This window comes from Pteronotus mesoamericanus, unplaced genomic scaffold (assembly GCF_021234165.1).
Source record: "Pteronotus mesoamericanus isolate MK-2021 breed Mesoamerican mustached bat unplaced genomic scaffold, CSHL_Meso_final contig_20, whole genome shotgun sequence".
NCBI lineage: Eukaryota > Metazoa > Chordata > Mammalia > Chiroptera > Mormoopidae > Pteronotus > Pteronotus mesoamericanus.
The window spans coordinates 20,987,560-21,003,868 of NW_026555085.1; the positions used below are offsets into that span (position 1 = coordinate 20,987,560).

The 16,309-nt window shown below is 41.9% G+C and overlaps 1 protein-coding gene across 1 annotated transcript in view; it reads right to left on the minus strand.

Annotated features, from left to right (window-relative positions):
• Positions 1 to 1,982: 1,982 nt before the first annotated feature.
• CILK1 (ciliogenesis associated kinase 1) overlaps positions 1,983 to 16,309 on the minus strand; it is a 36,091-nt gene continuing 21,764 nt past the window's right edge. The window contains exons 7-13 of the mRNA XM_054569480.1: positions 14,434 to 14,601; positions 12,225 to 12,545; positions 10,595 to 10,785; positions 10,328 to 10,479; positions 9,353 to 9,481; positions 6,676 to 6,798; positions 1,983 to 5,640 (exon numbers count right to left, since the gene is read on the minus strand). Of these exons, the coding sequence (XP_054425455.1) occupies positions 5,486 to 5,640; positions 6,676 to 6,798; positions 9,353 to 9,481; positions 10,328 to 10,479; positions 10,595 to 10,785; positions 12,225 to 12,545; positions 14,434 to 14,601 (1,239 nt within the window). The 3' untranslated portion in view covers positions 1,983 to 5,485. The remainder of the gene's footprint in view (positions 5,641 to 6,675; positions 6,799 to 9,352; positions 9,482 to 10,327; positions 10,480 to 10,594; positions 10,786 to 12,224; positions 12,546 to 14,433; positions 14,602 to 16,309) is intronic.

Below are 16,309 nucleotides of genomic sequence, written 5' to 3' on the forward strand. Positions count from 1 at the left end.
CAGTCTGCCTTTCTTTTCTTTTCACAATACAATTTAAATTATTATCTTCCAGGAGGGTCATCCAAAGTAGCAATCATGAATTTGAAGATGGAAGAGAAACAGAATGATGCCCCCCCAACATATGATTACATTTGCTTTTCCAACCCTCCTTGTCTATTTTTCATAACACTTATTGTCATCCAATATACTAAAAATTTTATTTTGTAGTCTGTCGGTTTGATAAAAATGTGAACATTCCCAAGAGGTTAGGAATGTTCACATTTTTAACAATGTGCTTTTGTATACCCTATTACATGAATAATGCTTAACACAGAGTAGATTGACATTCAGAGAGTATTTACTGAAATGAATGTATGATGCCTTGGTTTCTAGCTCCATACAGCCTGGTGGAGGTGGACACGGTCTGGGGGAAATAATGAGTAGACATGTCTTTCATTCCTATGAGCCCTCCAACCCGTGGTCTCTACTGAACAGTTGTGTAAGCCAGTGTTAACTCTGAAGGGAGGACTGACATGGATCAAACAGGCAGCCAAACGACCAGCTTATCCAGAGAAAGTATGTAAAGTAAGAAATTATGCAAATCAAGAATAGCTGGGCAGCCGGAGAGTCAGAAAAGTCACCTTCAAATATAAGTATGTTTAATTTCACCTTTCTAATTGTGACCTAACAGAGATGACTTAGTCTAACATGGGTAGGAAGTCATATTTTCCAGCCCTGCTGAAAGTTATTATTCTTTATTCATTGTTCCGGCCCACCTTTCTACAAGCATACACTTGAATGGAACTAGATAGCACAAGCATTATTATTCAATTTTGTTGATATGCCCAACATTTATCTCTATTTCCTTATTTCTAGTTGGTTGAACCCCATCACACTGCTCATAGTGACTTTAGTATTTTTTTCTAACTTATAAAAATGGCAAGTTCATATGTGCAACCTAATAAAGTAGGGATCATATCATCCTAGCAATCTTGTTTATCTGAAGAGAAACTAAGGCAGTATCTTAAAGACTCTATTAATTACACAGCCTTGTGGAGAAATAAAAAGTACTGTTCTAATAATTCTGCCATTCTATGACAGGTACCCTTGGGTCATTTTATTCTCTGGAAGTCCCTGAAATCATTTGGTTCTTGGAGACTCTGAGTCACTCTCAATCTTACTCTGTGATAGTGTCTACCTACTGACCTGATAGATTTTCAGAGGCCCTGGGAAGTCCTCTCTGCCTTTAAACCTTTGCCCACCCACTCGGCAGCACGTAAAATGCGCAAAAATCAAGAGCTTTAAATCTCAGTTTAAGAGAAGCGCAAATTGCTGCAGAAAGAGGGAAACAATTGCCTTAAATTCAGCCTCAGCTATAAATGACTAGAACCAGATCGAATTCTAACAGCAAGTTTTTACAGCAGGAAGGATGGTTTGAATCCTTCGCGGCTTCTGAAAGGGCACACATGCCAGAAGGTTGGACCAATGCTGATGTTACTGCCTTGTCAGCAGCGCTCCAGTGGTGAGGGGCACATGTGGGGATTCATCAATACAAGTTTGACTGGTAAGTCATGTGCCTACAAAATTCTGTCAAGGAGTCGAAGAATGTTTGGGAAATGAATTTCCCATGGAGTCTTGTGTGTAATTCATGAAGTTATGAGTTTCTTTTGAAGGTTTATATTGTACAGGTGAGTGCACTGTGAAAGCTAAAAACATGCAAGATAGGTATTAATCATGATGGAATCAGAAACAAGAAGTTTTGACCTGTATGTATGTGTGTTTTAATATCCCTAGTCAGCTTTCTAAAAGCTAAATTAAAAAAAAAAAAAGCTTCCACGTTGCAGGGTAACTCTGCATACAGCTACTCTAAATGTATGCTTCTAATGTACAAGTATTAAGGAGAAGTTATAAAATATCAAAATTCCAAGTGGGAAATACAAATGCTATCTTTTGATAGAACATGAAAAAAACAGAACACTCAATTTTTTCTTAAACCATAACTTTATTTTGAGCAGAATTTTTAAAATGTAAAATTAACATTTTTTAAACACCTTAGAGTGAACTAGTCAAAAAGCAACATTTTATTTCAGAAGGGGATTGCATAAGTGGTTTTCTGTCCTCTATCTTTTCATCATTAGGAATATTTGCTTTATAAATAAATATATTTTCAGTTACTCCCTTGTAATCAAATCAGTTGACTAAATTTCTACCAGAAAGCAATTCCGGTCATTTTAAATTCACATTAGCACAGTGTCTATAAGAAACTAATAATACAGATTAAGTAATATTTGCCTCCAGTTTGTCTTCTTAATGGTTTCCATGAGAAGATCCTCACAATAAATTATATAAAATACAGTACTTTGGTTGGAAATCGTAACAATAATTCTAAAAATTACCCACATACATTAAACAAACAAGTTGCTACAGAATGCTTTAAATGATATATAATTATTATGTCACACATTTTCTTATAAACATATTGCTTTTGGTCATACACTGAGCTGAATCATATAGTCTGCTTTCTTTTTCTCTCCCAAATGGCACGAAACAATGACTTGATGGAAGGGAAATGCTATTTCATGAGAAAACGTGGTGACCATGGACTCCAACAGTACTGGTATTTGTGCTAAAAACAAAACAAAACAAAACAAAACCCCAACAAAACAATTCCTGACAAAATCTTGACAATTCCTGACAAAACAAGAATAGTTTTGTTTTACACGTGCTGCCTTGATTGTATTCAATTTTCGAAAACTCCAGGAGATGACACAGCATGGATTCATTAGATGTTATTTAATCCTTTAGGTGGGAGATGTGTCTTAAAAATTGTTTTAAAATCATTTTTTTCCCTACTTAAATGCTATCATACATGAGAGGGGTGAGGGCTTACTGTAAAATGAACAATCACGCCATGTAACTTTTGTGCCTGCGCAGCTTACGCGCGTACGCCTCGGCATACCTGCCACCGAACCCTCGGGCACAGGATGAGAGCCATCCCGGTTCGCTATCTGACACCCTGGAAAGCTTTCTGACTGGAAGTGAGGTATAGTCATGGATGGGTACAGTTAAACTCGTCATTCGTCTTGGTGTCTTGTGTTACACTTTACAGTTCTATAGGAATTTAAAAAATACATGCAACAGGTAGCTTTTTTTCCCATTTAACAACAACAAAAAAGGTCACTATTCCGTTCTATAGTAAAAAACTTGTATACACACTTTATCCTCTACCCATTTCGTGGCGGGCGGGGGGTACTTTATAGGATTTTGCTAGTTCTTTAGAATTTACTTTTCTTTTTCAGTTACTCTAGTTTTCTCAACTGCACATCAGCTTTTTGACTTTCCTATGAAAAAATGTGTTTAGTTTCCCAAGGGAAGTTGTTTGCTGATAAACAAAGAAAAGATAAAAGGAAGAAAAGCAAAATATTTTCTGAACTTGGGCCCTACCAAAGTATTAGAAAAACTACTTTATAGTATGTAATAACCAGGTAACTAGGTTTTTCAATTAAAAAAATATAATGACTTTAACATAAGCTAAGTGTCAAGAATATGGTATTCACAATCTATTTGCTTCCCTAAGGGGTATTTACAATTTAAACCCAGCTTTCCAGCAAGCTGGGTATGGTTACAGATTAACTTACTTTGTATACATAATACAGAAAGGGAAAATAAATATTAACCTCAGGAAAGGACTCTTTTCTGAAAACACATTTTCTGTTGCTTTAGATAATGAGTTGAGAATATAATACAGAAATGAATTCAGGTTCAAGTTGTGCTTACATACATATTTATTTTCTGAAGCTCTGCCGCCAGTTTGTTAACAGGAAAATATTACCTATCAAATCCACATCCATTATGTGCTTTTCTCCTGGCCCTAGGGATCATAGCGTTTGGTCAAGTACATTTTTGAGCCAGATTCTCCAAAGCAGAAATTACTCCTGACTTTAGAGGGGGCTCTTTGGGAGCTGCAGCATAATTGGTTCAGGTCAGGTTGTGATATATCATTAATACATTGAAGTGATAATTTACCAACTTATTAGGCTGAACCATATCCCAAGGCCAATATTCATTTTAACGCACAATAATAACAATTTCACATGGTTCAGACTGCTATATTCGAGAGCCTGGAACCACGTGAGAGTACTTCAGCCCCGGGAGAATCCATCAATGCAGTACTGAGATGACACCGCATTCTCTGGTGGTGACCTTCCCTCTGGCCCTTCGGGTAACCACGAGGGGAGGCAAATGTGTCCTACAGAGATAGGTGAGAGTGGACCTTTTGACTTTTTCTGTTTCCAAACTAGCTTTGTCATTTTCAAAATTGCTGTAAACATTCCTCTCAATGGGACAGCCACTGTCAACCAATAGAGTTCTCGCTGTTGAAAGAAACTACACAAGGGTTAAGAGTTCAAAGTTCCAATGTGGCACACGATGACACTACTATCATGGTAACTGTGACTTCCTAGATAAGTGAAACCTCTGCCATGAATCTATTCGGCTCCCAAAGTTGCCCTGAGATTTAGACTAGGAGAGAAGATTATCTGTTGCATGTTCCTAACCAGGCCTGGAGAACTGAGCTGAATGCATAATTCTATCCATTATTATAATAAAAAATCTGCTGCTTTGAAACTTAGAATTTTGGTCATGCATCTTGGCAGGGACATCCGTTTAACTGACTGGATTAACCTTTATGTTGAGAATCTCGTGGCTTGAAAAGCTTCCCTTTTGTGGGTATTTATACCATCTGACTTCAAAAATGGAAGAAACAGAATGTAATGGCATATAGCATGATAAAGCCTGGTTTTATTTGGCTATCTCCAACCACGATAAAGGTGCTGTAAAAATTTCAAAAAATATTTACTTACAGTTCTTTCATCTGGAGGACAAACATCAAACAAAGCACATTGCATAACAGTACTTTTAGAACGGCACAGTGATATCAAAAAATCAAACCGGTAACGTGACACTGAGAAAAGCAGAAGGTCATTTTTCTGGTGCTGATGTCAGTCCAGGGAAGCCTAATGTACCTGATGTGCCACATTTAAAATTTAACCACTTCACAAATATCCACACGTATTGAGTAAATAACCCTTTATCATGTAGCCTTAAATTGCACCCCTACTGCAATACTGCATCGATATTATTACATTTTTTAAAATCTGTATAAAATATTATCTGGAACCCCCAAAGAAAATCAATTAATCTTTTAAAAATTTGTTACAAAGTTGACTGTATAAAATGCTAAAACATAATCCATATATACAAAATGCTGCTGTTTAAGAAAATAATGGGACCCAGTATTAGAATAAAATAATTTTTTACAAAAAAACGGTATTGCATTTAAATCAATATTTAAAAAAAAGTTTAAAAAGAATATTGAAATGTCTTCGTTCAGGAGACTAACTCTAAAGTGTTGTTTGCTTTTACACCATCTGAAAGTTTCTTGCAGGTCGAACCCCAGTTGGCTGAGGGACTGCCCTGCTGCCCCCTCCAAAGGGCTCCGTGACCGTCACCGCCGAGACGCGTACTTGGAAGCCCAGTCTGTCCGGCCATGCACGGGCTGCGCAGCAGGAGGCCGTGGGATCAGCCCAGGAGTGCTTCTAGGCTGGGTGTGGAAAAAAGGTCGTCCAGGATGCGGTCTCACAGGCTTCAGGGAAGAATAACCTGCAGCGAAAGAGAAAGGCGGGCCTGACTGATAGGGTACCCGTGCAAACGAAGTGCAGAGAAGTGCATCTCGGTGGCAAAAATATGAGAGAATGAGAATGCAGGAGATGCACTTTGCCTCCTACTCGTAGTCTTTTCCCTCTCCATTAAAGACAACCTGAACCTATAGCTGTCAGGCCAAAACTACAGGTATCATTCCTGACTCCTCTCCTTTTCTCATATTCCACTTGTAATTTGTCAGCAAATTCTATCGGCTCTATCTTCCAAATACACCCGGAATCTGGCCCAACTCAACGACCACCACCCCGGCTCAGGCCAGCACCATCCTTTGCCTGGATAATTCGCCTCTCCATTGGTGTCACTGCTTCCAACCTTGCTCTCCCTTTTCAGTCTGGTGACAACCAGCACTTGAGTGAACCTGGAAGATGAAAGTCAGATCACCTCTGCTCAAAACCCTCCAGCAGCTCCCAGGTCGCTCAGAGTCAATGACAACATGCTCACGGTGGCTGCAGGGCCTCAAACTATCAGCCCTCTTCTCGCCTCTCTGACCTCCTCTTCCTGCTCCCTCCTCTCACTCATGCCACTCCTGCACTCTTCCTCTTTACTATTCGCTGCATGTGCCAGGCCTGCCCTGTCTCAGAGCCCGCACACTTCAGAATCCCATGGGTTCTGGAACAGCGTCGCCCATACTGCTCGGCTTGCTCACTCACCTCCTTCACGTTTACTCAGCTTCTCCTTTGCAGTGAGGTCTTCTTTGGCTACCCTATCTAAGATGAAATCTGTACCCTTCCTCCAACCCCTACATTCTCTACTTCCTGCCTGCTATTTCTCCTTAGCACTTATGAGCATCTTATCTGGTTTACTTGTTGTCTATAGAGTGCAAGTTCTAGTTCCACGGAGACCAGGAGTTTTGTCTGTCTCCTTCACTGGTGGATCCTAGACCTACAGCATGCCTGTTCATGCCTACGACTACAAAGCATTTGTTCAATGACTATTTACTGAATCAATTCATGAATAATCCAAAATAGAACTTACCAGGGGAAGGGTCTGGAATAGGTGCCAAGTGTACCCTCTGCACAGCAGAACCAACTTCTTTTTTCAGGAAGGAAGAGATATAGTTTCCAGTCAGTCCACTAGAACTTGTAGAGCTGGAACCAACTGATTTGCAAAAGCAAAAGTCCATTAGTACAAAATCATGTACACATGACACCAACAGGGTTAAAGGACAGCAGTGCAGAATAAAGAAATTAGGTTTTTATTTTTGGGAGGGAAATAATTATGATCAAAACATATTCTGAGTAAAGCATTCCAGCACACCACACTGCAGAAAGATGCGAGGGTGGGAGACAGGGACAGTACCGCTCCTGTAGTCCATATCCAAATAGAGGACGGCTGGTTTGTTGAAGAAGAAGAAAATTTGGAATTTTCTTTCTTTTGGTATAACCGGTTTAACCTGTTCTGAAATTTGCTTTTTCCACTTCATAATATAGAAGAGTTATCCTTCCATGTCAGCATATGCAAATTCTAGAATATGGCTAAACCATAATTCATATAACCATTTTCTTATTGATCAACAAACAGGTTAGTTTAACTATTTAGTTATTACAAGTAATTCTACAATAAGTACTCTTGCCTGTAATCAGTATAATTAACCAGTATTAAACCATATTAAATAGCCCTGGCCGGTGTGGCTCAGTGGGTTGAGTGCCAGCCTGAGAACCAAAGAGTCACTGGTTTGATTCCCAGTGAGATCATGTGCCTGGCTTGTAAGCCAGGTCCCCAGTAGGGGGCATGCAAGAGGCAACCAGACATTGATGTTTCTCTTTCTTTCTCCCTCCTTTCCCCTCTTTCTAAAAATAAATAATTAAAATCTTTTACAATAATCTCTTTTTAAAAAAAAACACAAACCTACATTAAATACATTCACTTATGTCATTTACTTCTTAAGAGCACTTGAAGGGCCAGAACTACATACTACTCATCTGAGTATTCTAGGATGGTAATGGAATGCCTTACATAGAGCAAGTAATCAATATACGAGTATACTGGATGGGGTAATAATTATCTATAATCCTTGTTATTAAGGCTTAAAGCTACACATAGATTAACGAGGAATGTTATTATGGCCATTATACAAATGGAACTTATAGCCATTAAGAAAAGAGATACTGAGTGGTAGAGCTGCTCTACGTCTTCCCAACAGAGTGTGCTTGGCAATCGCTCAAAGCAGAGTGGGAACTATGGTCTGGAATGCATGCCTAGGGAGTTGTGTTGGTCAGCTGGAGCAGATTCTGCATTTTTGGTAAACAGACAGATACGAAGAAAAAGGGGAAGGTAAAGTCACAAAAGGGACAAAAGGGACAGTCAATAAACACAAGAAAAGATGCTCAACCTCATGAGTAAACAGGACATGCACGTTTAAGCGAAAACAAATGCCATTTCACACCCATCACATTAGCACAAATTTTATAATCTCAACAGTACCAAGTGGCACAACTTGCACCAAGGATGCAGCACAACTCTCATACCCTGCTGGACAGCCATTAGCCAATATCTGTGAAGTTGAAGACGAGTACACCCTTTAACCTAAAGAGTTTACACCATGCCCAGAGAAACCCTCACATAAGTGCACAGCAAGGACCATTTCAGCATACTTTCTGATTGCAAAAATTATAAGCACCTTACATATTCATCAAGAAGAGGGGATAAATAAATTACGGTCTAGTAAGGTAATCAAGGATGGTATTATAAGGTTATAATGATATATATTATACTATATATATATAATATGATATATATTCTATATATGTATAATTGCTATATATGAATATGTAATTATTAAAATGAGCGAAGTGGAGATCCAGAATTATTATATGCACATAAAATTTTAAAGCATGCACAACCATACTATGTATTTCATGTATGTATTTTTTAAGAAGCACAGAAATAACAAACACCCCAACCAGATGGGGGTGTGGAGAGAGGGAGAGAGGGAGAAGGGAGGCATGCACCCTGGGCTCTGGGTCTACTGCAAAGTTTGACTTCTTAAGCTGGCAGTGGGTATGTGGGTATTGATGTTATTTTCTTCCTTTTTGTATTCCTTGAAATAGATAAGCACACAATGGATAAAGGTGGGGAGAAGTGAAGCCCCGATGTTCACTTGGGAAGAGGGAGGGCAGCAGCACAGAGGAAGGCCGCCCCTGTGAGGGAAGGCAGTGTGGAAACAGGTCGGCTGGGGACAGGCTGAGGCGGCCTGCAGAGCTGATGAAATTCACTCACCCACTTAAAACAATCCTTCCAAACCATCTTCCAACTGGAAGTTTTGCTGCCCTGGGCTGGGGCTGGGTTATCAGATGGAAAGGACAAGCTGGAGCAAGGCAGACGGAGTTAAGCTTGACTTCTCGAGGTCGCCCACCACAGAGGGGGGCCTCAGAAGTCAGGCTTTGTAAAGTTATTTGTTTTTCCCATGAGCCAAGAAAGACTATGCTTTTCTCCTCAGATAACCTGGAAGGAAGATCCCCTGGAGCTGGCTGAGTCCCCAGGGCCTGCTTCCAAAAGAGAGACAGGCACACAGGCCTGGAAAAGAGGCCCAGGGTTCTGGTACCGGAACAGTCCTTGTGGTTCTACAGCTTGTACCCTCGTCTCTGTACCCACTCTGCCACCTCCAGAGAATCTGCTTCTTGACGTTTAGGTGTTAATAATTAGTACCCACCTGAATTTATTTTGCTGATTACTGACACCGTCCCTGAAGACTTTCCAGATAAACCAGAACTAGACCATGGATTAGACGGAACGAAATCCTTGCCTGGAGTCGGGAGGATGCCATTTCTTATATTTATTCCTAATAGGGAAGAAATGCTTTTCAAATGCAAAATATGCATTTAATCTTGCACCCGACTTCAGAGATGAAATTAATGCAGAACCCAATTTGTCAAAAAGTTTCTAAGGTTCAAGAATTAAGCAAAAACTGGCTGTGAAAAGGAAAGATGCCATCTTTGGGTTTAGTGTGTTGTCTCCCTGGGGGGTGGCCTGAGAGAGGTGTCTTACACGTCTACCAACAGATCTGTCCCACGTCTGAAGTCTTGAACCCCGCTGGTGCCATCCTCCTCTTTAGTGCCCCTGGACATTCCTACTTGTCCCCCTCACAGACCACTGCCTTCCTGTCATCTAAATCCCTCTCTATCCGCCCTCCAAAGCCCTGACCACTGCAGCTCTCTCCTTTCTCGTCCCCTGAGACTCCACCTTCTCACCGGACCTGCACCATCATCGCCCTCCCAGGCTGATGACTCCAGTCGGTACCAATGCCCCTCATCGACTCCCTGCTGGCCAAGGTTGCCTTGATCTGAATCTCAAGACAAACCACTTTCCCTCTGGCCCACCCCTATTCCCACTTGTGTCAAGCACTGTAGATGGCTGGGGCACAGACCTCAGGCGCTGCCTGGCTCTTACCAGTTCCTCCCTCCCTGCGGGCCCGACCCGGTGTCCTCGACCAAATTTCTTATCCATGGCAACTATACAAAGTAAAAACCTGAGGCCTGGGCTCCAGCAAATATTTTTATGATGTTCCCACCGTTCTGAAAATGAGCCCCAAGCACTTGCCTTCCAAAACAGAATCTCTGTGAACATGATTCCTGGGAAATCGTTTCTTATCAATGGTCCAAGAAAAGGCAAGTGTTTATATTATTACCAGGCAAGTATCGGGAGTGCTTCAAGTAGTGCTGCTTGGCTGCGGATCTCAGGGTCGGCGTGTCTCGCCTCTGATAGGAAGTCTGGGTGGGGGCGCTGTTTCCTGTCCCCACGGGCTCAGAGGGTTTCTTCAGGTCCAAAACACTCTCAAATCTGAATCGAGAGAATGTGGCTTAGGTCACAGGAGGTAGAACCCTTATCAGATCGGTAAAGGTCACCTCATCTATCCCGGGTTCAGTCTGTTTCCAGACGGAAGCTGCACACTTGCCTGCAGAGGGTCTCGTCACTCTGTCTTTTCTTGTTTTTCAGGTCAGTCCTGGCGAGGGACGGACTGAAATCCAAGTCATCCAAGTCGGCCCAATCGTCTGAATCCTTCGTTGACCTGGAAACGAGACCCCACCTTCTCCTGCTCTTTGGCTTGATCTCACCGTTTTTGTGCTCCAGCCCGGGCAGGATTTTCTGTGTTGACAAGGCAAGAGGAAAAAGGCAATGCTTGGCATTACTGGAGCTCACCCAGGAGTAATCCCCGTTCTGAACTTTCTGGGCCATAAGGAGGAGGATCTGGGGGCATATCATTCCCTAATATGCTCTGTTTATCTGAGAAAGCAACTGGGGAAAGACATTCCCAGACTTTTGTCTCTCACCCGCCCTGTGCAGGTTCTATCATTTTTCTTCCTATGGGGACATCGAGTTATAGAAAATAAGGGTTTTTAAGAAATTTAAGATACTTCTCCCATACTAAGAAGATGGCTGGATTCTCATTCATGTCTCATCTCAAAAAAGTAACGTGATTTATACTGTTATAAATAAAGATGTAAAAGAAAATAGCTAAGACGTCAGTCATCCTGCTCTCTCACAGAAAACAATACAAGTAGTGCCTCCTTTGCCTTCTTGGTAGAGCTGGATACGATTTAACTACAGAGTGAGCAATCACGGAAAATTTCCAAACACACTGCTTTCATGTCCAAGGCTGGGGACAGCGAGCAGTCGGGAGACACCGCCCTTGCAGCCTCCTGCAGCGTTGTACATTGTGCTAGTTGGGAGCCAGAGCTCGGAGAATGAATGCTAGTGACAGAGAAACTATTACTTCTGCATAAAGGTGTTAGAAAATCAGACTTTCGGACAGCATTATAAAGCTACTGGTAACTATACTCCCTTGTCAGGTTCTCATTTGACGACACCTAACATTCATTGTTTGCTTTTGAACTCCAGCCCAAGAGGAGAAAAAAGATCTGGACTCAATTATTGCCAGCATTAACCGCCACTGATGGCATTCATGGGACTAACAACTCACAAATGTTAGTATGGCACTCTCTGATTTTCAAAGTATCTTCACAAGCAGCAGGATCTTTGATTCCCATGAAGAGCCCTGTCTGGTGGGCAAGATACGCATAATGATCTTTTTTTACTGATGAGGAAACCGAGTCCACAGGGATTAGTAACCACAACAAATTTTTACCAGGTTCTTATTAAGCACCAGGTATTAGTTCACATTCTCTCAAATATTAACCCGTGTAGTCCTCAGAAAAATTCTATCAGACAGGTGCTATTAGCATCTCTATTTTACAGAGAGGAAATGAGGACCAGAGAGGCCCGTTACCATGCACGGGCAAACCGAGCTATGAAACAGCAGAGCCAAGACCTGGGACGCGGGCGATCTGGCCGCAGCTTCCTGCTCTCACCCACTACAGCACCGTGGTTAACAGGCGGAGCCCAAACGTGAACTCAGATGTTTGACTCCAAGGCCAAAGCTCTCTTCACAATTCTATGATATTACCAAGATAAATTTATTATAATTAAACTGTACATGCTAAAAAATAAAATGGTTCACACAATAAATGAAGTCAGAAGAGGAACAGGCCAGGCTCAAGGCTCATGGGTGCCCCTTCGCTGCTCACCGCCTGAGGATTCTTGGCGTGGAGGGATGGGAAGAGCAAGGGGCTTGGCTCGTCCTCCGGAAGATGGCTCGGGCGCTCTGTTCTGGAAGCCTCTGCTTTGAAGGGGTACATGAGATGCTGCGGGGGCTGGCTGGCTTGATGCTGTCTCGAAGAAATCCGCGTGTGTGGTTTGGTTGGGGGCTGGGCGGGAGGGACTGGCTTAATGTGAGGCGGTGGGCCTGCCTTTTCCAGGCCGTCCTTCTGTGGTTTCCCTGAATCCTGAAGGCTCTGCGCGTTGCTGCCCAACGGGTGCCCAATCTGGAAGTAAGGATATCGAAGCGCCTGGAATGACAAGCACGGCTGCTTTAGGAGAAACGTCTAGCTGGGAAGATTGACACCATCAGGCTCGGGGGGCTGCATTCCATGGGCCCAGTTTACTACAGTTTCTTAGCCCAAACCAACCAGGGTGGGGCAAAAGTAGGTTTATAGTCGTACGTACGGAAACTGATACAATAATTAATAAATAATAACAGAAGAATAAACTCTGTGTTTCGTGTACTCACAACTGTAAACTTACGTTTGTCCCCTCCCCATACAAAACAGAACCTTCAATTTCTAACACTCCTTGTGATTTTTCTTAGCTAAAATGTCATCAAATGTATGTACTTAAAATGATGTGGCTAAAGCAGCCAGTTACACCGCTATTATCTTTGCTACTTCTGAAAAGTATTCTGGCTCAACGCCGATCCTAGCTTTTTAACTTATTTCTATGTGTCTTCAGTATAATACTTCACCTTTCTAAGCCCATTTCCTCATACCAGAGAAAGAGGAATAAATAATATAAAACTGAAAGAACCAAACACAATGATCCTGGAGGACCCTGAAGAATCAAGTGTAAAATAAGCAAGTACATCTGCTTTTCCCCAAGAACGCCAAGAGTGTAATACATGGTATAGTTGAACAACTGACCAGTAAACCTTATTAGTTGTTCTGAATAATTGGGTTTTCTAGATAGCCAAAGGATAAATCTTACAAGTTTTTCTGAAATACTCCGTTTTCCCTAGTCTTTTTGAATGAAAATTACCAAACATAGCATAACCTTTTTTAACCATTCTGGGACAGAGTTGTAAACATCTATAATAACCACCAATACAAGTATGAGCACAGAGGCAAGTAACATGGACACTCTGGTGCAGGTCCTGGACCGTGGCGTCTAACTTGAAAAGTCTTCTTCGCAGTCCCATTTCTGCAAGTGTCAACAGTTCAGTGGTATTTTTAGCTTCCCTGACACTATTTAAAAGCATGCATTGCTCTCTTAGTTCCTTGTTACAAAATCTTTTTCTTTTCATTTCGAGTGTGCATACTTTAAAACAGTGAGTTCATCAGAAAGCTTCCTTTCTGCCCTGAGAGTGTCTGTGAATTTCATCCCCAGAAGCGCGTTTCTGAGAGCCTTCCAACCCTCTTGAGCCATGCGGAGTCTTGCGGTGCTAGTTGGCTCATTCTTCTCTGAGTTTGTGGAAAGCTGCTTTTCTCCAAGTCCTTAATCCCCCAATTACCATCTCTCTAGCTCTCCCAAATTCCAGCATCACTTCGGCACTGTCCCAAATGTTACCGTCACTTTTGCTTAGCCAAATCACTGTTTCTGAATAGAACTGGTCACCTCTTTTAATTCCCTGAGCAATGTAATCGTCCATGAGACAAGGTGAGAAGGGGTCAGACACAACCAACGCAAAAGGCAGCTGGTAGGAGGCATGGGGGCCGTGGAGCCCACTGCGCTGCCACGCCTCTTTGGGGTGCATTTTATAATCCAAGTCACGGTGGCCTGGGGGAGAGCAGGTGTAGAAAACAGGAGTTATGGAGTCAGAAGACCTCCCCTTGAGCGACTGAACTGCTGTTGGTTGCACTATTTGTACTAACTAATTACTAAATGAGTGATAGGGACAAACTGCTTAAACTTTCAGAGATTCAGTTTTCCCATTTATAGAATGAAAAGAGGAATACCTACCTCATGGGGTTAAAATCACACAAAAATACACTCCAGCATTTATAAACTGTAAAGTGCTATAAAATGCTAATCACTGTTCTATGTAACACACCAATAGTGGTATTCGATACTATTTTTTACCCATAATACCAAATGAATTACTTCCTATGAGATTAATAGACATTATTTGGAGTTAGATATGAACTTCATGAGAAATGCATCGAACAGAAGAAAATGGAAGAAAACCTGACTAGCTGTTGGCCGTTTCTTGGGATCCCACTGAAGCATATCTCTCAGGAGTTGAATTGCTTCACTGCTAGCATTTGGAATTAGAGTCTTTAAGTTATTGGGCACACACTGGGGCCAGCGGAAGTTCATGGCACTCGAAAGTTGGTAGCCTTCCGGCCAGTCAGTCTGAAAGAAAGAAAACATAGGAAACATTGCTTGGCCAACTCACGGTGATAAGAGTTTATACACTAGCTCGTGTGCCCATAACAGAAAGAAAACATGTCATTACCAAGCCCACACCCACCCACGTGGCACTGTGTGCAATGACTGACACACAGGAGGCTGCTAATGGAGAGACTGGAAAGTGTATGAAGTTAGGGAAAGAGTGGAAGGGACTAGGATTTGCCACCAACTTGTTTAATAACCTTACCACAAGGTAGTTCCTCTCTTGAGATTTGGTGGTTTAACCAAATTACTCTTTTCCCAATTGTGTTTCACAGGACAGAGGTTTCAGAAACTGCTAATGAGATAGATTTTTTTTTTTTTTTTGCAGGGGAGGGAGGGGCATAAAACACTTTGTCCTCAGTTAAATAAGTTTGTCAAAACCTACATATTCTCATCTTGATGATTCAAAATACACACGCTGAGAAGTCCAGCAATACAGAAAGCGGTCCCACCCAATCTCATACTCTCCACTTTTCCATCGATCATACCTGAGAGGACAAAGCCGGCACCATTTGCCTAGTGGGCCTGCGACCTTGTTAAACAGGACTGCCATTTTACTCTTCTGAGCTTGTCTCCAGGACTGGAAATTACTAGAATCAAGAACAGAACTAACCGGTCCCTACAGCCACAGGCAGAAGGTAGAACTGGAACAAATCGCAACCTCCTGCACAGCCCGAGAGCCACACAACGGCAGCCCCCCACCCCTTTTAATCCAATTATAATTCAGTAAAAGCTCAAAGCCCCCACCACTCAAGGCTGGTGTATCTCTCCCCACCATACCCTTCTCCTCTCTTGGAGACTGAATAAAAGCCTTGTTCTCTACACTTTCTTCTCTTTGTGAATTCTTTCACAGCCCGCATTCACTGACTGCCTTCATGATACCTATGATGATAAATACTGGAGCAAATGACGGGAAAAAAATGAACAAATAATCTTTAAGGTCCATTCTAATTCCAACACTCCAATATTTTACAAGACATGTTCTGGTGTAATTTTAAAAAAAAAAACAAAAAAACAAAGTGGCATTACATCTTGCTTATAACATTCATTCACTTAGATAATTACTGGATGCCCACTATGGGTGTAGTGTTGGGTATCCAAAAATAATCTGATATAAATCCTTCCCTTTAAAGATACTACTGTCCAAAGGAGAAAATAAGGTGTTTATTTGAGAACAATAACACAGAATAAAAAGTTACAAAGGTCACAAGAGAGGTAGAGATACAGTCATCCAGAAGAGGGAGATTCCGCAGGAGACTAGAAATCTCTACGAGGTGCCATTAGTGACTCATTCAAATGACTTAATAATTTTTTTTTTTTTTTTTGAGGGACTAGTTTGTACCAACCATGGTGCTAGGACCTGGAAAAAGAAACACAAACATGCACAAGACAAATCCTTGCCCTGAATGAATGAATCAGGAAACAGCTAGGTACACAGATAAATTATATTAACAGCACGGATCACGTGGAAGATGGAGAGGAGGAGATTAGAGGAACAATGAGGAGAAAGGTTACGGCAAGGCCTTGGAAGAAGGGCGTGCGGGGGGCCGGGAGAGACCTTCAGCTGAGCAGAGCACACATATGCAGAGCGCTGCAACGGGAAGGTTCCAGGGCACATGGCGGGTGGGGGATACAGGTATGGGGCTATAGGTATGAAATGAGGGACAAG